This window comes from Engraulis encrasicolus, chromosome 6, assembly GCF_034702125.1.
Source record: "Engraulis encrasicolus isolate BLACKSEA-1 chromosome 6, IST_EnEncr_1.0, whole genome shotgun sequence".
In the NCBI taxonomy this organism is placed as follows: domain Eukaryota; kingdom Metazoa; phylum Chordata; class Actinopteri; order Clupeiformes; family Engraulidae; genus Engraulis; species Engraulis encrasicolus.
The window spans coordinates 3,494,234-3,517,607 of NC_085862.1; the positions used below are offsets into that span (position 1 = coordinate 3,494,234).

Below are 23,374 nucleotides of genomic sequence, written 5' to 3' on the forward strand. Positions count from 1 at the left end.
AGGACGCTGCATACGATATGATATGATCTCTTCAAAACAACATGGAGGACGCTGCGTACGATACGATCAGAGAGAGTAGAGAGAGAGAGGTTCCATTGGCCCATTGTTTCCGGGTTCTATTATTGCAAGGGGGAGGAGGGGGAAATCCCCCTTTAGGCAGACCTAAGGACTGTTCTATTCAATGCTAGGAGTATTATGACACACCCCTTTAGGCAGACCGGAACCTGGTCATGTTAGGTGCCCATAGCAAACTTTTACATTGGCATATCTCTATTAAAGAATCTCTGATATGATCCCTTCAAAACAACATGTACGTAACACAGAGCCTGCTGAGTGACCACCGCCAAGGCTGGTGACAGCTTTTGAGGGGCCCGGGACAAAGGCGATTCCAATACATGCAATGTAATGAGGACACACTTTTGGGCCCCCGTTCTACCTGGGCCCGGGACAGCAGACCCTTGGTCGACCCCTGTGTCTCCCTGACCGCTGAGGGGCCTCGACAGAGGGAGTATGGGGGACAAAGGGGTCTGCTGTCCCGGGCCCAGGGAGAGAGGGAGGCGCAGACTTGGGTTCTCATGGCCCTACCGTGGCTCTAACGGAAGTGTTTCTCAACGGGGGCGCTACAGCCCCCCAGGGGGCGTTGGGGAGTCCTAGGGGGGGTGTTGAGAAGGAACCAACTGAGTGGGGCGGGGCTTAGTTACCATTGGGGGCATTAGTGTATTTTAATTTTCATTACCGGGGGGGCGTTGTCAGTCTTATGATGCCATTAAAGGGGGCGCTGGGAGGCTTGTGATGAGGCCAAGGGGGCGTTTCTTCAAAAAAGGTTGAGAACCGTGGCTCTAACGGTAGGGCACTGGGCTGCTACACCAGTGACCCGGGTTCGATTCCGGCCTGGGTCCTTTGCCGAACCTTCCCCCATCTCTCCCACACGTTTCCTGTCAAAATCTCTCTCTCTCATAAAAATTGAAAAAAAAAAAACATTTTTTTTAAATACTTGGATTCTCATCCCATTGTATGCAATGGGTGGGGGGCCTTTCCAATGACTTTGTCCTGGGCTCAGCCAAAGCTGGCGGCTTCTCTGAGCACTGTCACCGAGAAGAAACCTATCCTGTCTCACTCACCCCCAACCCCCCCCCTCATTCCCACTGCCTGAGGCACAACTTTGTCCACTTAAATCAAGGTCTGCTGCGTTGCACATGTGGAAATGCTGTTTGATAGAGTCGCATGCCCGGGCCTTTCCCACACAATGACCTCTGCCGTGACCCCTCTTGTTTCCCCTTCCCATGCGAGCCAGGCGAAATTGAGAACAAAAAATGAGCTCGACAAAAAGAACGAAAATGAGCTTGGACACACATGAAAGAGAGGCCATGCTGGAGACTGGAGTCAACATGTAGGCCTAGGTGATGCGTGCTGCAACTGGTTGAGCCTTGGACTGCAAATGATGTTTGTGTGGCTCAAGCGAGGCCAAGGCCGCGGTGGTGACATGAGCGCTTTGTAGTGCTCATAATCAGACCGCAGGCGAAGATGCTGTCTTCTTATAGTTGCCAAAGGACTTACTTCCTTCAAAAAAAAAAAAAAAACGGGAAGACAACTCTATTAAATAACGAGAAGGATGTGTGGAGATAATTTGAACACGGCCAAGATGTGTGAGCTGGGCGCCCATCTTTTTATGAGCGACATCTCCAGTTGACGCTGCCAAAGCATATTTCTCGCTTCAGTAATAGCGGAAGGCCTTGACCATAAATCAGCATCATATGTGTCTGTCCTCCTGGTCAGTGTTGCCAGATTGGGCGGGTTCCCGCCCAATTGGGCTACTTTGGATGAGCGTCTGCGGGTAAAAATGGGAAAAATTGACCATTTGGCGTTTTCTTCAGCCGTTTTTGGCCCATAGAAGTCAATGTAATTTGTTGAATTTGGGCGGAATATAGCGCAATTTGTCGTTTTTTGAGAAGCTTTTGGGCGGGATTTGGTCTGACACATCTGGCAACCCTGCTCCTGGTATGGAGATGATGATTCTCGCTACGCTCATGTCAGTGGGTACTTATTTTAATTATGAGCTTGTCAGCAAAGGACTTGAGCTGCCAGATTGGTCATCTTTCATAGTCTGTAAGAGTGATAAAGTGGCCCGCACACTAGGTATGAGCTCCAAAAAATATAAACTTTATTTCGGGGGCGCTGTGGCACAGCACGCTAAGCCCCCCACATTTGGGCTTGCATGCCCACGGGGACCCCGGTTTGAGTCCGTCCGGGGTCATTTCCCGATCCCACCCTGATTCTCTGTCCCACTCACTTCCTGTCACCATCTCGGACTGTCCTATCAAATAAAGGCATGAAAGCCCCTAAAAACACACACACACACACACATATATATATATATATATATATATATATTAAAAATCCTTTATTTCATTATGCAAACGGCAATGTTTTGATCCACCAGTGGGATCTTCTTCAGGCCTTAGGAAGCAAAACGTTCGCGATTGCATATAATGAAATAAAGTTTCTATTTTTTGGAGCTCATAACCAGTGTGTGGACCACTCTATGACACTGTCCACCACTTTTATCTGGCACCTGGATTATTGTTTTGTGGAGTGGATGTACGCACCCCAACCTCCAAACGTCATAGTCTGTAAGTGAAAAAAATTATTAAAAATGTACAACCCAGTTTTGTTTGGTGTGAGCGATCCATTCACCCTTATTCTGTCACAATCTGTTCATGGAATGTTGTTCACAACACAAGCAAATCCAATTTTCCTCAGAACTCTATTTTCCTCCTTTCCTCCTTTCAGCAGCAAAGCAGTTTTTGGACCCCAGGCTTCAGACTTCAAACTTCAAACACTCATGCAGGGTGAAGGTCTTTCATCTCTCTACTCTGCAGAGTGATTCATGCACACACAGCACAGTCTGCTGAATGGATTAATCAGACGGCTCTTTACTTTCCAGGCCTGGACTGGTAATCTGGTATACAGAAAAGGAAGAAAGGAGTCGCACACTGGAGCTGAATGCAGAATCAAAAACTGTATTAAACAAAGCCGAAAAAAGTAAATAAAACCGACAGACAGGGGACAAACGTTTCGGGTCTAGCCCCGAAAAAGTAAATAAAACCTTATATTTACTTTTTTCGGCTTTGTTTAATACAGTTGTTGATTCTGCATTCAGCTCAAGTGTGCGACTCCTTTCTGCCTTTTCATTATACTGCTCTTGGAATTACGCACCGAGCGATACGCTCAGGATAAGACATTGGCGCAGACGCCACCCCACCATTACTAATCTGGTATACAGGGCATTTTCCCGGTGGGCCAACAGTCATCAGGGGGCCAATGCTTTTGTTTGTTTTCAGTTTTTCACTCAGAGACGTTGGGGCGGCCCATCGGTTTATCTTTAAAGCAGTGATTCTCAAACTTTTTCAGACCGCGGACCATTTTGTCCCCCCAAAAATGTTCAGGGACCACCTGACAACTGAATTGACAGTTGACGGGTGCTATTTCGACATTAATTTTGATGCAGATCACTTGCTTTTTATTCGAAATTACAAGCCTGTCTTATTGTGGTGAAAATATGACTTCAGACATGTTTGGCTTTGTAATGATGTTACATATATAGTCTTCCGCTACCTGAGTTCTGTCACGGACCACCAGTTGTCCCCGGACCACACTTTGAGAATCACTGCTTTAAAGGTACACTGTGCAGGAAATGGTCAAAAAAGGTACTGCAACTATGTTGCTCATTGGAACTGGGCTGCCTTTGCCAAATTTGATCTTCTCTAGTATGGCCCAAGTACAGTCATTTTTGCAGCTAAAAATGACTATTTCTGGAAATTCAAAATGGCGGATCATGGAGAAGATCCCCCTTTTCATGTATGAAAAGTGCAATTTTCCCAGTCATAATGAATACTTAGAATTTGATGGTGGTGGTAAGTATTCATGAAAAAGGTAACATTAGTGAATGCTGGAAATAAACAACTACAAATCACAGTGTCCCTTTAACATACAGTGGTCAGAGCCATAATTGTGGAGTGGGTTTTTTTCGGTGAGGGGCTGGTCTATGCCAGAAATGCCCGGGCTTGTTTGAGGGCCGAGCCCAGCTCCGGCTCTTTCCATACTTGCTGCTTTTGAAGGCCACCATTGTCTACGACGTAAGAAGGTCGTTTTCCACCCTTCCTTTCCCTTCCTTTCCTTCTCCATTTGATTCACTGCTGCTGATGAAATCCCTGCTACTGTCATCTGACATTACTTAAGGGGTTTATTATGGAGTTTTGCATTATTCCAGCTGCATGCACCAGCCATGGCATCGGATTATGTAACGATGGCTGCGTTGTGTTTTTGTGCTTAGTTTCACAGATTACAGACTATCGATACAAGAGTTTTTCAGGGGGCGTTTTTTTAAGCTTTTTTTGGGGGGGGGGGGGGTGTTGTGAAGTGGACATCTTGGGAGGGGGGGTGCTCTCAATTGCTTTAATACTGGGGGGCTTATGATGAGGTCATGGGGGGCGTTGGGAGGCTGATGACGGGGACAAAGGGGCGTTTGTTCCAAAAAGGTTGACAACTACTGATCTTTACAGTGATCTATAGTTAGAGTTCCGTATAATACACATTGATCTACTTTTGAGGGCCAATAAACATCAACATCCGAGTATAGCATCTGAACTGAATTAAGGAGAGGCTGACTTGACTCTATTGGCTGATCACACAACCGGTTGGCGGTGCATGTGGTCAGTTTTAAGATCTTATAAAGGCACTCGCCAGAACATCTCTGAATTTCAAGGTCGTTTTTACAACGAAAAGACGAGAAGGACATTTATTTCGAAATTCCATGCTGTCGTCAATCAAGGTCTGTTCTGGGTTGAAGGCCACAGATTAACTTGCCTCAGGAAGAGGAAGAAAGGCATGACTTAATGGTGTTAAGTATGTCTATTAAGGCCTTGGCCATCGCTCTTTGCCTGATGAAGACCTGAAGGTCGAAACGTTGCTCTATTAAATACACAGTAAGACAAGCAGTGTCGCGGACTTCTTTTTCACTTGGATTTACTCTCATTGTCCTGCACCTGGCCCATCGGGTGGGATGTGCACACATCTACTCCTCTGAACTTGCCATCGCTCAAACCATTAAAGGCCTCCACACACTAGCCTGATTATCATCGACTTTCAAATCTCCTCGAGACTTGGTCTAACCAAGAGCATAACAATTAACATTTCCCAAACCACATGGTTGACCCTCCTCCTTAGGTTTGCTAGTGGTTGACTGGTGTCCGACAAAGTGGGTGGAGTTTCCTATTTTCCGGGAGACCAGAAACGATATTTACATTGCTCTTTGCCTGACTAGAAGCAACGCCTACGGTGTTGCGTCACTAGGAGGGCGTGGCTTGGCTAGTGCACTATTGGTTTCACCACAGCAGAGCATGGATAATCAATGGGTGGCTCCGATGAAATAGAACTCGTCCCTAATCGGTGGCCGGCCGTCATCCGCGGACATCGGCGCCGGTGTGCGGGGTTGTGTTGAAAACAGTGGATTCAAACGTTGCCAGATAAGAGCAGTACTCCGCACTTTGTCGGAACCTTTGTGCAGAGGGCACGATATTAGAAAAATATGCGATATATGATAACATGACTGTATACTAGGGCTGCACAATTAATCGAAAAATAATCAAAATCGTGATAAAATAGTGAAATCGAACTCATGATTTTAATCGGGATTTAATCGTGACCTACTTTTGAGAGCGTCCTTGAAGCAAAAACATAATGACAGGCTGGTGTTTCTGGTCAGAAATCTGTCCACTTAAGTTTCATGCTATTGCCTTTACATAATTATTACAATTCATTTTATTTTGCTCATCCTGTATGTAATTCATTCTTGGTTATATTTCATCTTGTTATAATTTTCAAAAAATTTCGTGATTATGATTTTGACCAAAATAATCTTGATTATGATTTTTTTCCATAATCGTGCAGCCCTACTGTATACTGTATATCGATATTACCCGCGATATTTAATACATACATATGAGTGATTCTACGAATCGGCGGCGCTTTCAAGTCCATGGATTTTATTTGCCAATTCCACTAACTATTAACTGCATCCGATGATGTTTTGGACATTAGCACACATTTATCTTTCATATAATACAGAAAGTGGAGACATGGCATTATTTCCCTCAGCAAGAATGAATATTCAACACTGGTTTTGGGCGTTTTCATGCCGTCCTGTTTTCCAAATGTCAAATTCAGTCTTCATATTAGCATGTAAAGATACTTGTTTTGCCCAAGACGATTGCAAATGTTGATTCACAGTAATCATCACAATATGACAAAACTGTCAGAAAGACCACTGTCCTTTCCATTATAAATGAAATTTGCCATTTTGTGTGTGTCCACGAAAACTGTGTTAACTGTGTCACGGTCTGAAACCCCCTCCTTAAATCAGTAATGGTTCGGTCTTAGGCCATATGAATAACATCACGTGATGTCATAACCTCTTTGGCAGGATATGGGAAGACTTTATGGAAAGTTTTGAGCTCCATCCTTCCATAATTTAATCCATTCTTTTTCATGTTCTCATAGTGGGAAAATTGCTTGTCAACTGTGTTATCAACATATTCATAAGAATCTGAATTAGAAATCACATGTAGAAAAACACAGACAAAGCATACAAATACATGAATTGATTAAGGTGTTGTGGTGGAACTTCTGAGGTCCTCAGTTAGCACAATACCATAAAAATGGCTGAAATGTCAACCGTGTTACCGTCATTGGTGTTACAATTAGCTATGTCAGTCAGGGTTGCCAGATGAGGCTGAAAAAATGTTCAAAACCCGCCTAGAAGCACAAAATCCCGCCCAGTTCTATTGATTTCTATGGCAAAAAGTGGGCGGATTTTTCTGATGAATGACATTTTTACCCTGCACACGACCCTCCTAAGCAGCCCAATTGGGCGGGAACCAGCCCAATCTGGCAACACTGATGACAGTTGAGGAGGAGTATGTTTTTGCCAATTTATCTCCATATTGACAGACAAACAAACAAAAAAATAATTTGTGTTCTAGGGAGATGGGTTTGTCTGCTCTGTTTTTTCTCCTAAAAAAGTGCAGACTTGTTCCCCTGCACTGTTGACCGTAACACAGTTGAGTAACACGGTTGACTGTTTTGAAAGTGTTTTTGAGCTATTGATCCCTTGTGTGTTGGAAAAATCCTATGAACAGACACTAGGGATTATCTCTGGAGAAGGAAGTCTTGTGTAAGGAGGGTGACTAAATTCAAATCAGACGTTACAGGGATTTATAATGAAAAATGTGTCAGTCTGTATCACAGTGAATCATAAAATCCTACTTATGAAGCTCAACCATCACATTTTCTATATCAGTTGCTGAGATTAATGACAACATTATTGCTAAGGGACATAAGCACGTATGTTGTTTCAACTCTGTAGTATTTTTATATATGTTTGAAATGACATAGTATTTGTCCATAACACTGTTGACAAAATAATCAAGCAAATGTTCGTTTCATTAGAGTATTTATCAAATGATTTAGGATTAAGCTTGGCAATTTGTTTATTTGGAAACTTAAATATATACACTATGTAAACATCTAGGTCATTTAGTTGAAAAAAAATACTGATAATTGACATTTTGCTTTGCCAAAAGCGTAGGCGAATCGTAGAATCACTCATATATTTTCCCCTCTCTACTTGCCATTCTACACTTCATCATGTATGAAACAACTGAGAGAAATGTTTTATTGCCAACATTATTTTTTATTAGGAAAAAGCATGGCTAATATACAGCATCAACTTAAAATGTCAACATTTTTTAATGCATTTTTTAACCTTCTCACCAAATTTCCTGTTATTAAAAATTAAAAACTGTTTGCGATACGTGCACAACTTTTGCGATACGTGTATCGCAAGCCGTGATATCGCGATATCGATACATTTTCGATATATCGTGCAGCCCTACTGGGGACCCGGGTTTGATTCTGACCCAGAAGTTATTTCCTGAATCCGATCCTCCCCACCTCTCTATCCCACTCATGTCCAGTCAGGCTCAAAACTGTCTGAATAAAGGCTTCAAACCCCAAAAATTCCTTTGGCTTATTATGGATAAGGTTGATAGTATAGACAGGCACACTTATCGGTTTTAAGAGTGGTGGATTTTTCTGGTCTATGTTGCAACCAATAGACAATGAAAGGTTAATCAAAATAATTGGTAATGCTTAGTCCATCAATCATTGAGGCAGACGTTGAGGAATTCTGACAGAGTCTTTGCATACAGCTGTTACAACATGTTGCCTATCCAGAGTATTATTCTTAGCATAGTATATTCTCAGCAGGACGGGTACCTGACACGCTCTCCTCTCTTTATTATGACAAATGGGATAAATATAGTTGGGTCTCTGCTCTGCTCAGCTTAGCTCAAAGAAGCGCATACTCAAACATGACTGTTATGGAGTCGTCCCAAGTGGCAGAGCAGAGGCATGTCGGTAAGAGAGGAATGGCGGTACGGTAACCGAATCCTCCTGCGCTGCTGTCTGTCGCCTGGCATCTGAAGTATCGGGGTTTGGTGGAAACAATAAGTTAGAGAGGGGCTGTGGGTATGTACTGTATAGTGATGGGATTTTCGGCTCTTCTTTGAGATGCGGTTCTATTGGCTCTTCTTACTATGGGAAGCCAGCTATTTTTGCTCCCAAACGGCTCCCTATATATATGTCTACATTATTAATACATTAATAGTTTTAATTTTATTTTACAACATTTTGTTCCATTATTGACATTGTGAAGCACTTTGGGCAGTGTATGCTGTGTAAAAGCCTTTATGATTAACACTTTTACTATAATCAGTCGTTAAATAATGACCCAACATACCCAAATATAAAGTAAATTTACTATGTATTTCTGATCATCCCAAGTGGCAGAGCAGAGGAATGGCGGTATGGTAACCGTATCCTCCTCCTGTGCTGTCTGTCGCATTGGCATCTGAAGAATCGGATGTGGTGGAAACAATAAGTTAGCGAGGGGCTGCAGGTATGTACTGTATGTATGTGAGTGTGCCTCTCCATCACAGCTCCCTGCTCTGCTCACGTCCTCCTGGGAAGACGGCCAGGGGCGCTGATAGCTTTCGCTGGGACCAGGACAAAAGTCATCTGAAAGGGCCCCCTTACCCAATGCATACAATGTAATGGGGGCGAACAATTCTGGGCCCCTATCTCTCTGGGCCCGGGACAACATACCCCTTTGTCCCCCTCTGCCAGTGGGTCTGAAGACGGCCTTCAGTGTGTGCCTGCAGGCAGGATGGAATGCAGCCTCCGTTATCCCTCCACGTCCTCAAGATTGATTGCACTACGATTTACCTGTCAAACATTCCTCACAACCTTGCCCTGTTTTTGACAGCTCTGTTTCTTGGATGCCAGATTGGCCTTGCTCTGGTGTGGTGTCTGTTTTTCCCTTCCCTTATTGTCTACATATTTTGTGGTCTAGTTTTCCTGACTTGAACAGGGCCACTAACAAGGCAAAGTTGAGCCAGTGCGTTTCTATTTATGATGGAAGCTTTTTTGAAAGGCATTCCTCTTTGCATTAGAGCATTCAGGAGAGAGAGAGAGAGAGAGAGAGAGAGAGAGAGAGAGAGAGAGAGAGAGAGAGAGAGAGAGAGAGAGAGAGAGAGAGGGAGAGAGAGAGATTGCATATGTTGTGGAAGCCAGAGGTTTATAAAGACTGTGAAAAAACAGGCTTGCAATAACAGAGACCTCTGTCAGATTGGACAGATTGCTCAGCCAATTTTTTGTTTTGTTTTACAGTTGGCAGATACATGGCTTTTTCAACAGGTCTGGAAGTTGTTTAAATATTCCAGACACTTACTACAGGCAAACATCTCTGCATTATGCAACTAGCATAAACTGACGTTCATTGAGTGTTACACTGTTTATGTAGGCATGACGTGGCTTATGACAGCAAGTGTAATAACAGAGGTGCTAAAACAGAAGCGCACAATAATATTAAACATCCTTTGGTGTGCCAGATGGCTCTGAGATTTTAAAGAGTCGCTTTTTATGGGGACACTATATTAGAAACATTAATCTAAAGGTCATTCCAGTTGGCCAAAGAGTAATTCCAGTCATTATGAAAATGCATTTTACAGAGTCTATTTGTTGTTCAAATGAGTCAATTACCGCCACCACTATTACAGGATAATGGATGGAGTCGTGTTTGTGATTTACTGCCTTTGTTTGTGTCATGTGTCTGTGCTTGTGTAGGCTATATTTGTGCCACCAATTCCACCCTTTTTCAGGGACATGTGCCAGTGTTCTGTTTGGTGGTGTGTCTGCCACGTCTCCTGTCTTGTCCTGTCTGAGGTGAGATGTGGATTTGTAAGATGCTCCGCTCCAACCTTCCTCCCTCATCTCACTTCACTGTGCCCAGAACCTGGATATGATACCACTCAGACATTCCGGAACCCTCTCCCATACCAGAACCCTCTCCCATTCCGAAGCCCTCGCCATTCCAGAACTTTCTTCATCTGATTCCGTCCCATCTGTGCCTCATTAGCCTGTCCTGGTAAACTACTAAATACTGATGCGAATCAGCACCCGACTGAAAAACAAAATGAAAAAAAGAGCATTTTTGGAATTGAAGAACTGTATCTAGAAGCCCCGTTTTTTGTCTCCTCGGAAAGAATGTCCGCATTTAACCTCTCTCCTATACTCTCAAGTGATATCCTTTAAGAAAAAAACTGATTTGGGCTGGAAAAGCTTGAGTGTTTATCCCATTTAAGACTTGCAGCAGGCAGTCTGTGAACTGGTGTACCTTCAGGGACTTGATACCATCATCGACATGTTTGTTTTTCCCATTAACTTTGATCCCATTTTCTCCTCTATTTTCATTAGTCTGGTCGGAGATAAACTCTCCATCCCTCTCTCTCTCTCTCTCTCTCTCTCCATCCCTCTCTCTCTCTCAGTCTCTCTCCCCTATGGGAAACCACATTCTCCATCTGAACTCCTCTCGGCTGCGCGATAGGCATCTGGAGAGTTAGCCAATGAAATTGGAGGGGTAGGTGTTAGTGGTGTGGATCGGCACTGCCCTCACGATCCGATTCGATCACGATTCGGGAGGTAGATCCGATTCGATTCAATTCTATTAGATCCGATCCGATTCAATTCTACAATGCATTGCAATGCATTACATTTCTACTGAACGCAAAGCAAATGTTTAATCAGCCATGATGAGGCAATACAAGTAGTCAGATACTGAGCAACAATTTATTGGCTGTTTTCTGTATCAGTCTTGCAATGTTTTGAAGTGCTTGTATTTAATTTAACATTCATTTGCTCCCGAAATATCCATGGAAGTAATTGAAACTTAAAAAAATGCTGGTTCTGGAAGTTGCCGGATCGATTCTGGATCGTCCATGCCCCGCATCGATTCGGATCGCCGAATCGATCATTGTTAACACCACTAGTAGGTGTGGCGGCGAAGGGTGAGGGCTGGAGGTGTAGGATCAGAGAGGAGAGCAAGCATTTGCTTTCGCTGGAGTGAGGTGAGTGGCTTCTTCATTTGGGTTGGCCTGTATGGCCACCCACTCATACGTATAAGCCTCTTGGCTCGTTACCATGCTATTACTTTAGGGCCATCTTGGCTTGTAGCCTCTCTCTGCAGAATGGCTTGCTGGCGTGCCTGCTGCACGCTCTTGGCTGATACAACTCAACTGCCTCATAGCAACACTGACATGACAACAAAGATAGCCTTAAGTTACAGATTAAGACTCGGCCATTACAGTGTTGGTGGCAATTAGGTTATTACACGTGCTTTGACAAGGAGCTAAAGATAGCCTTAAGTTACACATTAAGACTCGGTCATTACAGTGTTGGTGGCAATAAGGTTATTACACGTGCTTTGACAAGGGGCTACAGACAGCTCCCCGGTGGCCATGGACTTTGCTACATTGCTACATATTTTATTATTATTATTATTATTATCATTTTACCTTATGTTTTATCTTAAAGGGACACTGTGCAGGAAATGGTCAAAAAAGGTACTGCAACTATGCTGCTCATTGAAACTAGGCTGCCTATTGCCAAATTTGATGTTTACATGAAAGTTTACTAAGTAATAAACAAATATTTTCTAGTATGGTCCAAGTAGAGTCATTTTTGCAGATAAAAATGGCCATTTCTGGACATTCAAAATGGCGGACCATGGAGAAGATCCCACTTTTCATGTATGAAAAGTGCAAGTTTTCCAGTCATAATGAATACTTTGAATTTGATGGTGGTGGTAAGTATTCATGAAAAAGGTAACATTAGTGAAAGGGCAGCATGAATTCTGAAAATAAACAACTAAAAATCTCACACAGTGTCCCTTTAACCCCTTAAGACGCGGCTTTATAGATTTGTTGTTATCAGTATGGTAATGACCAAGTCATGGTGCATTACTAAAGGGCCTGTGTTGTGTCATAGTATTGTAGTGCTATGGTAGTTACATTTCAATGACTATTACAGCTTGCCACTGGAGGTACGGCGCGCATTAAGGGGCTACTGTTTTAAATGTTCTTTGACTCTAATTTATTTCCTTCTTTCTTCCCTGTTTCCTTTCTTTTTGCATTTGTTAAATTTGTGAAGTACATTGAGTTGCACCTGTGTGTGAAATGCACTATATGCTCTGCAAATAAACTTGCCTTGCCTTGCCTTGCTTTACATTTGCTACATTGCTACATTGCTCTGCTATTTGGACATGTCAGGCTCGATTTTCCGAGTGACCTGCGCAGGCAGCACATCTGGGACCAGCTGCAGTAAGAGCCAGAGGCTGGACAGGACAAGTGATAAATTCTTGAGGAAACATCGAGAGAGCAAGAGGGCATCCGAAGAAGATGACAGAGAAGGACACACGTGGACAGGGGACGAGAGAGAGAGAGAGAGGAGAGAGAGACAGGGAAAGAGAGAGAGAGAGAGGGACGAAGCGAGAGAGAGGACAGAGGAAGAGAGACAGAGACAATGAGGAATGGAGCAAGTCAGACAAAGAAAGATAGAGATGCAAATGAAAGCAGAGAGAGGTGGAGAGGCATTGAGAGCATGCAAGGTGAGAGATTACAAGACCTGTGTGAAAATGTCTGTCCCCATTACTAGGGTTTGCACGCCAATAAATATCTACTGTTTATGCACATGTGGTAAGCAGTGAATTCTGTGTCCAAGCACCAAGAGTATGTCCAGCTATATAGCCTACTGCATTGCAAAGGCAACGTGCAACTATACCAACATTGAAACAGAAAAAATGCCTTCAAAGCCTTGGTGTATCAGGTTGGATATTGTACGAACTACAAGTCTGACATAGCAATACTGTGTCTCTAAAATGGGACACAGTTCGACCATAAAGCGTTGTCACAAAACGGATGTGTAATGAAGACCCTTTCAGTCTTCAGTCAAATTTTGATGAACTATGTAGTTACTGCACTTTGCCTTTGTATGGCAGTATACCTTTGAGGTGGAGTAATCTCCTCATGTTCCCCAATATCCCCCGGTCTGCATGGCCCTCGTGGTTATCATGATGTCAGGTCATTAGATCAGGGCTCTAGTTGTAGGGGGATGCCATCTAAAACAGGCCCTCCCTTCTTCACATATTGTGTTAAAATTGCACTTTTAACAACTTAATTTTCAACATTTTCTCAGGGGAGAAGCCCCCGAACCCCCAATAATCATAATCCATCTGACCACCACCCCTGCTTTTACAACTCGACCACTGCATAAGATCATACCAGAAAGTCAAGAGAAATGAACGCACATCAGTAGCGCAGGTGCTGGACCAAACAGCAGATAACTGAGAGGATATTGATAAAGGTCCACCACAACACTGTTCTACGCTCCCAAACAATGTTTAATGGCACGTTTTATACACTCAGTTCCTTGCACACTGGACAGAGCATCCGAAAAGTTGTGCCATTAAACTTTGTTTGAGAGCATAGAATAGTGTTGCAGACCTTTATATATAATTTCCTTATGTCATAGGATCATACTAAGGTCCATGCAGGACAGGACAGCTCACAGCAGCCATATCAGACTTCTTAAGGACAAACAGGTATGTAGAGGAGATGAGAAAATGGCAAATTTAGGAATGCAAATGAGAAGATATTTGTCAAGACACATATGAAAGGATTTGTAATCACAATAAAAAAAAGAAAAAAAAACTTGAAATCACATTTTTATAGGGATAGTAATGCAAAGTATGTAAATTCATCATTTCATCACTTTAATAAAAAAAATAATAGTTAGGCCTACTTTATTGGCATAATTTACATTGTGTTAATCTTAGTTGAAGATCAATTCAAACTTAAGGCACCTTTGTATTTATGGCACTCACAGAACAAGTTTATTGGTTTACATAATGTTTCCATCCAATTGATTTAATTATTTCCATTGCCCCAGTCGACTATTTAGTCAAAAACGTACAAGTAATAATAATGATGAAGTTGACTTACCTTGTGCATTACTGGTGGAGAAAAGGAAAGGCAAAAGTAAGGTCACCATTATTATGTCCCCCATGCTGCACATGGTGCCACTTGTAGTAAAATACTTCTTGAATGCCTCTTATTAAAATGTACTGCTCTTTAAGTCTGCTTTGAGAGAAAGTATAAGAACTCTGAGGAATAAAGTTAATGAAGATTGTGTCTGTGTCTCCTTTGTCTGTAAAGCAAGCACTGTCTTATGAGTAATAGGCTAAATGTTTCTGGGAGTAAGTTTTTAAAAGACTGGACCTGTGCAATGTTCTCCAATCCAGCCCACTGCTCCCTTGCCATTGGCCAACACACTTTCCCATCTGTGTCCCGTTTATCAAGTCCAATTCCCCGTTACACCCCACCCCACACACACACACACACACACCACCCCCTCACCCCACCCACCCCCACCCACCCCCCACCCCAGCAGAGAGCCTGCTACCAGGAGCCAGGGGTGGATGCTCACTCGCTCGCTCGGTGACTAAAAATACAGACAGCCCCCATTTGTATTTTAGTGAGGACCATGCAGGCACCATATGCTTTAGCGAGTGCCCCATTGAGGTGGCTGCTTTATAGACCTACTGAGGGCATTTCCCCTGTCTCTTCTCAGCAGGTGCAGCCATGCTCATTGAGACGGGACTTTTAAAGGCAGTCATCTGAAGTCAGGTGGCTGCATTGTAAAAACATTGCAGAAAGTTACATAAATGTAAAAAAGTAAGTTGCCATGCTGCCTTAAGTTTGTAAGTTAACTCAACTTGAGAATGCCTCGTGTTGAGTTAAGCCTCAAGTTGAGTGAACTTACAAACAGAGCAACTTACCTTCCCCCAGGGCTGGACCAGAGATTCTTTAGGTATATAGAGCTCGAAAGTCCCGCCCCTTAGTTCCGCGTTTCACGGGACCTCAGTTGACCATCTAACAACATGGTAGCGAGTAAATATCTTCTGATCTCAGTCATGATATGCGCTGGGCTCCAAATATGCTGTTTAAGAGGATAGATAAAGATTATTCAAGCAGAAGTATCAATGTTTTGTTCCGAGGCCGTCGGCATGAAAAATGTGAAGAAACACAGCTTTCTAAAAAGTTTAGGGGTTCATACGAAAAATTAGGCAAAAATATCAGAAACAACATATATGGAGCTCGTGGCACAACTCGAAAGGGATCGAAATGCCATTTTAATACCGCCATTGGATTACATGCTACGATTTTCGGCTAAAAACGCCGTTGAGGTCCCATGAAATCGGGGGAAGTGACGTCACTTTCGAGCTCTATAGAGATATGCCAATGTAATAGGTTCCTATGGGCAACTAACGTGACCAGGCTCCGGTCTGCCTAAAGGGACGTGTCATAATACTCCTAGCATTGAATAGAACAGTCCTTAGGTCTGCCTAAAGGGGGATCCCCCCCCGCCTTGCAATAATAGAACCCGGAAACAATGGGCCAATGGAACCTCTCTCTCTCTACTTTCTCTGGCTGGGCTGGGGCCACAAACTGACCTGGGCATTTTTGGCATAGACCAGCCCGTCACCCCCACCCCCATTCTACAATCACGATGGGCTCAGTCCACTGTATTTTAAGGATGCAACGATGGGCCACCCCATTGAAATTGTGGGCCAGTCTCTAAGGGGCACTTTGAAACAAACAAACAAACAAACAAACAAAAAACAACAGCGTCGGCCCCTGAGGACTGTCGGCCCACCGGGAAAAAGCCCTGTATGCCAGATTACCCGTCCAGCCCTGCCTTCTACGTAGAACAGGCTTGAGATGTTTTATAGTGTATTGCAGTCACCCCCTGCCAAAAGGATGTTCACTTTTTTCCACAAATGTGGATGTGGCTCAACCACCAAAAAAAAGTATGGATGTTTATTTGTTTTTGTTTACGGCTGAATTTCAAAATAGCCTGTGCTTGCTATACTAACTAACTTCCCAATCTTTGCATAAAGACATGCAGAACCTGGCCCTGCCGTGGCTTAATGGTAGGGGACTAGTCGACTACTTGGCCGACCCTGGTTCGATTCCCTGCCCAGGTCCTTTGCCAGCCCTTCCCCATCTCTCTCTCCCAACTTGCTTCCTGTCTCTGCTTCACTGTCCTGTCATATAAAACACCAATAAAGGCTTGTAAAGCCCCAAAAAAATACTTTAAAAAAAAGACATGCTGCACCTGTGCTTATGGTATGGAGTGCAGGACAGAGCAGATGATCCAGTGCTGGTTCTGTTTTTCTGTGTTTGATGAACGTTGATGAGGCCTACGTATACCATTTGATGAACGTTGATGAGGCCTATAGGATTTGATGTCGACGTCAATGAGGCCTATAGTACAGCAGAGTAGACTAGAGCAGTGGTTCCCAACCTTTTTCTTCAGGGACCCATGTTTTTACCATTGTAAGCTTTGGTGACCCAACTGTGCGAGAGCCAGCACGAGAGGGAGTCACATGATACCCTTTGTTTCCTGTGAAAACTCATTTTAGTTATTTCATCCCTCAATTCATCCTCGGTCAAATATAGAATAAATGTTTAATGTAGCACTTGCATGTATTCATGTATTCAACATGGGCTATATATGGTATTTAAAATTAAGCCCCTTAAAATCAAGAGGGCTTCGCGAACCACTGTGGATCTTTGGCGACCCATAGGTTGGGTCCCGACCCATAGTTTGGGAACCACTGGACTAGAGTATCAACGATAATCCACTCCACTGCCACGGAGGGAAGTGCAGTCATATTGAATTCCAGTAAACAAAACAGCCAAGTTTGCTTATGAAACAAAACGAGTGCTTATCGCTTTCAAATGCATCATTAGTCGTCTTAATGACGATCCCATAAAATCATAAGAGAGTTTTCATAAGCCAACCCCCCCCCCCCCCCCCCTCTCCCACACACACACACACACACACACACACACACACACACACACACACACACACACACACACACACACACACACACACACACACACACACACAAAAACACACACACACAGACTGTAAGTAACTTCCATGTTCCAACTTCCATTCTCCTTTTGATGGTCAAAAATAGGAGTGTGTTGAAACAGTCCGCAACATGATGGATTAAAATACATCTGAAGCTTGGAGGTATTCAATTCGGGCCATTCAGCAACTTTTGCAGACTGAATTGCATTAAGGAATCCAAAAATTCAGCCAGGTCAACGCTCCGCGGCGACCCAAATGAGTTTGTCAGAAGGTCACAGAAAAGACAGGAGTTGAGGACTTTTTACCGCTGGGCCCAGGGGCGGATGTAGCCATTTTGGGACCCTAGGCCAAATATAGACATGGGGCCCTCAGAAGTCATTCTTTAACACCTTAAGACACGGATTTATATATTTGTTGTTACCAGTATGGTAATGACCAAGTCGTGGTGCATTACTAAAGGGCCTGTGTTGTGTCATAGTATTGTAGTGCTATGGTAGTTACATTACAGCGTGCCACTGGAGGTACGGCGCGCATTAAGGGGCTACAACACGTCCCCAATTGGTATGGAAGGAGCGAGAGTGCTTTTTTATTGTTTTGTCTCATATATATCTTCAATTATACTTTACATTAGTGACAAATTAAAATCAGGCCTTCTACTTTATTGTGTGTTTACTGCGACTGGTGTAACAGTTGGGTGCCCCTATAGCAGCCGTGGCCTAGTGGTTAGAGAGTTGGTCTTTCAATCTAGAGGTTGCAGGTTCGAATCCCCCCTGACCTCTCCCTACATCTCCATCCATGGCTGAAGTACGCCTTGAGCAAGGCACCTAACCCCCACATTGCTCTCGGGACTGTAACCAATACCCTGACAAATAATAACTGGAAGTCGCTTTGAATAAATGAAAGTGTCAGCTAAGTGTAATGTAATGCCCTATGGAGGGCAGATTTGGTCAGGGCCCTAGGCAGTTGCCTAGGTTTGCCTAATGTTAAGTTCGCCTCTGGCTGGAGTGAGAGAGAGAGAGAGAGAGAGAGAGAGAGAGAGAGAGTGAGAGTGTGTCTCGAAAACCCAAAAAAACTGCCACAGCAGTCTGCCGAAACTCGCTCTGAAGTAGATTCTAATTATTCTGTTGAAAAAGTGGGTCACCGAGAGCGAGTGCAGTTATTGAGCACCAGAATATGCAACCAATTACCAATACCTTATATAGGGCTTTCCCCTCCAGACATCCTCTGAAGCAAGCCCACGACCAAAGTGCATTTTGAATGGAAATTCACCATCGAAGGCCAAACTCACTCGATCCAAGACTAGACTTAATACATGTCTGTGGAGCGGAGTGAGTCGTTTAGTTTTGCCCACATGGGTTTGCCAATGGTTTTCCACTGGTTTGCTCATAAGACCTCGAACATGTGGGTCTGTTTGTGAAACCCTCCAAACCCTAAATCTAATTTCACGACAGACAATTGAGGAAGTCATTACAATACGGGCATCCACATTTGGAAATGAAATACAATCAACAGCATCTGTAAATTACAAGTCTGAACGTTTATTTTGAGCAAACAGATTTTGAACTTAGGAGATACATAAGTCTCAATTTAATATGAAAAAGTAACATTTAAATCTATCAACAACCAGGAAAGTAACAAAGGGTAGCCATTCAGTTGGTGACAACATTCTCACCAGCAATTTTAAAAGTAATAAATAAATGCAAAAATGAAATGCAACAATGACACAAAATGTGAAGAATCAACACATCATTGTTTGCCCAAACATTGCCCAAAATATCCCATCAAAAGTATTAAATCATACAATGAATCCACAAGATACCATGACATCGTGAACTTATACATTTTCATTCATCAGCAACAGTAAGTACTTGGATACGTTCCATGTTTACGTGATGTTTTTAATTCCAAATGAATACATCTGAAACTTCTGAATGAAATTGAACTCTGTCAAGTTAGCATTACGCATTTTCATGAAATTCTGAATAAATGTCTGGGGGTCAGAAAGCATTGCCATTAAGTTCTGAATAAATGTCTGGGGGTCAGAAAGCATTGCCATTAAGTTCTGAATAAATGTCTGGGGGTCAGAAAGCATTGCCATTAAGTTCTGAATAAATGTCTGGGGGTCAGAAAGCATTGCCGTTGGACAGAGGATGTAGGCTGCACACTTGGTCTGCGTCATGGCCTCTTGCGTCGTGTAGCAGCATGCATGAAACAAATTGTTTTTAAAGCGGAATTAAAGTATAGTACATGATAGCGGAATACAGTTATTCGGGATGAACAATGGAATAAACCACCCACTTTATATGTAATAAAGTTGAATTCTGAATAACTTTAATTCCGAATTGTGAAAGTTTACATGATGTAATGTAACATGTTACATGATGTTTTCAAAGCGGAATTATTTTTTTATTTGGAATTCAACAGAGTTCCTTTTGAATTTAACGTACCATGTAAACAAGGCAGCTGAGTTCTGTGTTTGGAGCCACATCCTGACGCTGATGCTGTACAGGAGAAAAGCATTTCTTGCTCAGCGCCGCCCCTTACGGACATTAGCAGTGGCACAACTCCAGTGATTTATTTTGCCTTAAGTAGACGTTCCATCACTCCCCTGGACTGGGGAGATAGCGCAGCTGCATGTCATTAAATAAAGACACTTCATTTGAACCATTATGCCCACGCCATGGCAACCAGCTGACAAGAAATTAATGTAGGCAGGAAGTGTTTTTCGTTTCTTAAAAAAAAAAAAAAGTAATACAAAAAAAAGTAATTAACTTTACATAGGGACAACAACACACTCGGGCTAAGTTCCAACAGTTTCAACCTTCAAGCACAACATTAACTGAGAGTGTATTGGAGTATCAGCAACTGATGAGTGACAGTGTCATTTGTTTTCAGTGTCTGGGTGGTGGGTTCGAATGAAGCAATATTAAGAAATATTACCAGATTATTTTGTTTTTCAAGGCAAAGGGAATCCTCCTGAAACATTTTCCCCCTCAAGCAACATTGCACAACTCAGACTAACAACAGTTTCATTTTTTTTCTAGGACATTCTATCACTTTAATTCTGGAGCAAACAGGCGAAAGATCACATTCTCTCTTGGGCCAGAGTTGCTCTTGAGAGAGAACCACTGCAGTAACAGTAACTGTCTATAAAGTACAAAACAGGTATGTATGAACCTTAGTCGTGTATCGAAAATATTAATATATCTGTGTGTGTACTACAGTTCTATAAGACACTCTGCCTCAGGGAATTCTGGGAGATTGAGTTCATATTTCTTCTGTATGTCGTAAGGCAGGAAGCGTCCGGCTAGAAAATGCTTCCCAGAGAAGTTTGTGGCGCATTTTTTTGGCGCCATGAGGGAGATGAGCACTTCGGGTTCAACTCCCTCCTTACTGGCCACCTCTGTGTCCCAACCTGCAGGGGAAAGATTCAGATTCAGATTCAGATTCAGATTCAGACTCAGATTCAGATAACTTTATTAGTCCCATCAAAAGGGCAATTCAGTTTGCGGTCCCAGTCCCCATCTGTCAATGAATAGATAGAAAATGAAATACAAAACCTAAAGGAAACAAAAAACAATAAATAAATAGGAAAACAAAAGCATACACATTTTAACACATACATTCAAACACCCTGTCCTGTCAGTGATGAGCAGCCCTCAGTAAATTAAATGGTCAGTAAAGGCATCCATTCAGTATCCCACTCAAAAAACATGCACAACCAGTGACTGGTTTCGGGTGCAGGTTAAAAAAAATCAATCCATAAGTAATGAAGAAAACCGCACACCGATGAACTCCCATTTCAGCCATTTTTTAATGCGTGACGTTTCGGGCCACCTTGGCCCTTCCTCAGACTGAGGTAGGGCCAGGGTGGTCCAAAACGCCACGCATTGAAAAATGGCTTAAAGGCATCCATTCAGACACAACATCAGGACCAATACATGGATGAAAAACAACATTCATTCTTAAGGTTTAGTGTTGTAACTTGACAGTCTATACTGTATACTGAATTTGCACAGCAGAAAGACTGTGCAAAGGTCAACCTCGGCCTCGTAATACTAATGATTCACTGTTAATCTCATCCACAAGTGTTTAAATACAGTAGTACAGTAGCGTAACCAATGGTACTACGTAGACTACACACCACTGAGGGTAACTTACCTAAGGGTACATCCACACTGGCTATGGGTATCTTGACCTGTTTCAAGGTTACCAGGATGCTCAGGTAAGGCTCCTTGACATCTTTGGGGTCACTGTCTGGTCCCAGGACGGCATCAATCACCACATTGTAAGCGTCATTTATCAACTGGACCTGTTAATCAGAACCAAGATGAATCAGTGACCGTTGTCCAACCCAGTGTAATAGAGCTTTATAACACCCAACATAATACGTACGTATGCCTTACAAAAATCTTAGAGGATTCAAGAAAGTAAAGTAGGCCTTAAGGTTTTAGTGCAGAGGTGGCAGGGCTTGACACTGGCACCTGCCAAATGGCCAAATGCTGGTACATCTTGGCAGTGTCTGGTAATAATTTCAGCGTCACGAGCCAATTTGGCAGATAGCTTGTAGACATATCAGAATAGTGCATATCCTGCACTTTGCCCCTTGTGTATCAATTGTTTGTATTTAAGTTCAATAAAAAGCTCAGTTAATCAGTTTCCATTTGTTTGTTTTATGTCCATGTAGAAACCCATGCACTAATGCTCTTGTTTTAAGCACCACATCCTCTGAGGTTAGATATACAACGTCATGATAAAAAATAATAACAATTTTAAAAACTCAAATTTGTGGCTAGTAGAATAGCTGGATGTCAAGTGCCTCGGGAAAACCGCTAGTATAGCCACAGTGGCCGGCAAGCAAAAAGTCAAGCCCTAAGAGGTGGATAACCTCTGAGAACCTAAGGATGGGAGGCCATCCTTAGGTTTTAATATACTTTTTAATATTTATTTTTCTTCAAAATGCTACTATTACTATGTCAGAACGCTATAAAGGACTTTTTAGGAAAAGCACAAAAGCACAACAATTACCTCTTAATGTATGTCCTCTACAAGTCTTCTGCTGTCCAGTCTTGCACTTTAAATGTCTGTATGAGCACTGTCTATGTCCATACTGTCTTAAGTCCATGTATAAGTACTGTCTATGTCTATACTGTCTATGTCCTTACCTAGATTAGTCTATGTCTGTATGGGAAAGCAAGAAATGTAATTTCAAATTCTTTGTATGACCAGTGCATGTAAAGGAATTGACAATAAAACCTACTTGACTTGACTTGATCGTATCTGGCCCCCGAGATAATTGTAATGTTATGCATGCTGTTTAGAGAAATGCTAGAAATTACATTTGCAATACATTGGAGTTATATTTACAGGGGACCTAGTGAAGGCGGGGTCTGTTGTAAAGGTGGCTGCCTTCAATATAGGCCTAAAGTGCAGGGGGAAATCCTGGTTTGTGTTCATAGTACGGCCCTTGGAGGACTTTGTCAAAATTGAAGTGGCCCCTCAAATGAAAAAGGTTTCCCACCAAGGAGGTCTACACTTACTGTATCATTGTTTCCCACGCCTGTTCTAGAGGAAGCGCAGTGTTTCATACTGGCAGTTTATAGCCGCGCCCTCCCAGTGACGCAAAGCCTTTAGCGTTGCCTCTAGTCAGGCCAGGAGCAATACAAATATCATTTCTGAGCACCTGAAATATCGGGAACTCCTCCCACTTTGTCGAGAAGGAAATGACCAGTAGCAAACCAAGGGAGGCGGGTCAACCATGCCTTTTGGGAAATGTTAATTGTTATGCTCTTGGTCAGACCAAGTCTCGAAGAGATTTGAAAGAGGATGATAATCGGGCTAGCCTATACATGGGTTTTATTTGTTTGTAAACATGGTGTTGTGAGGAGGGGCAAGACACTGGCAGCCAACCACGTGAGCTAATTTTTTGTTTCCAACAATCAGCGGTTGAGTTGTGTGCAGCCAGGGTCGCACAGCC

General features: G+C 42.9%; 2 protein-coding genes across 5 annotated transcripts in view; both read right to left on the minus strand.

Annotated features, from left to right (window-relative positions):
* Nucleotides 1-14,756, minus strand: part of cilp2 (cartilage intermediate layer protein 2) — a 45,571-nt gene extending 30,815 nt beyond the window's left edge. For both annotated transcript variants that reach the window (XM_063200465.1, XM_063200464.1), the window contains exon 1: nt 14,454-14,756. In XM_063200465.1, coding sequence (XP_063056535.1) covers nt 14,454-14,526 — 73 coding nt within the window. In that variant the 5' untranslated portion in view covers nt 14,527-14,756. The remainder of the gene's footprint in view (nt 1-14,453) is intronic.
* Nucleotides 14,757-18,961: 4,205 nt separating this feature from the next.
* Nucleotides 18,962-23,374, minus strand: part of yjefn3 (YjeF N-terminal domain containing 3) — a 107,675-nt gene continuing 103,262 nt past the window's right edge. For all 3 annotated transcript variants that reach the window (XM_063200469.1, XM_063200468.1, XM_063200470.1), the window contains 2 exons: nt 21,559-21,709; nt 18,962-20,812 (listed from right to left, as the gene is read on the minus strand). In XM_063200469.1, coding sequence (XP_063056539.1) covers nt 20,616-20,812; nt 21,559-21,709 — 348 coding nt within the window. In that variant the 3' untranslated portion in view covers nt 18,962-20,615. The remainder of the gene's footprint in view (nt 20,813-21,558; nt 21,710-23,374) is intronic.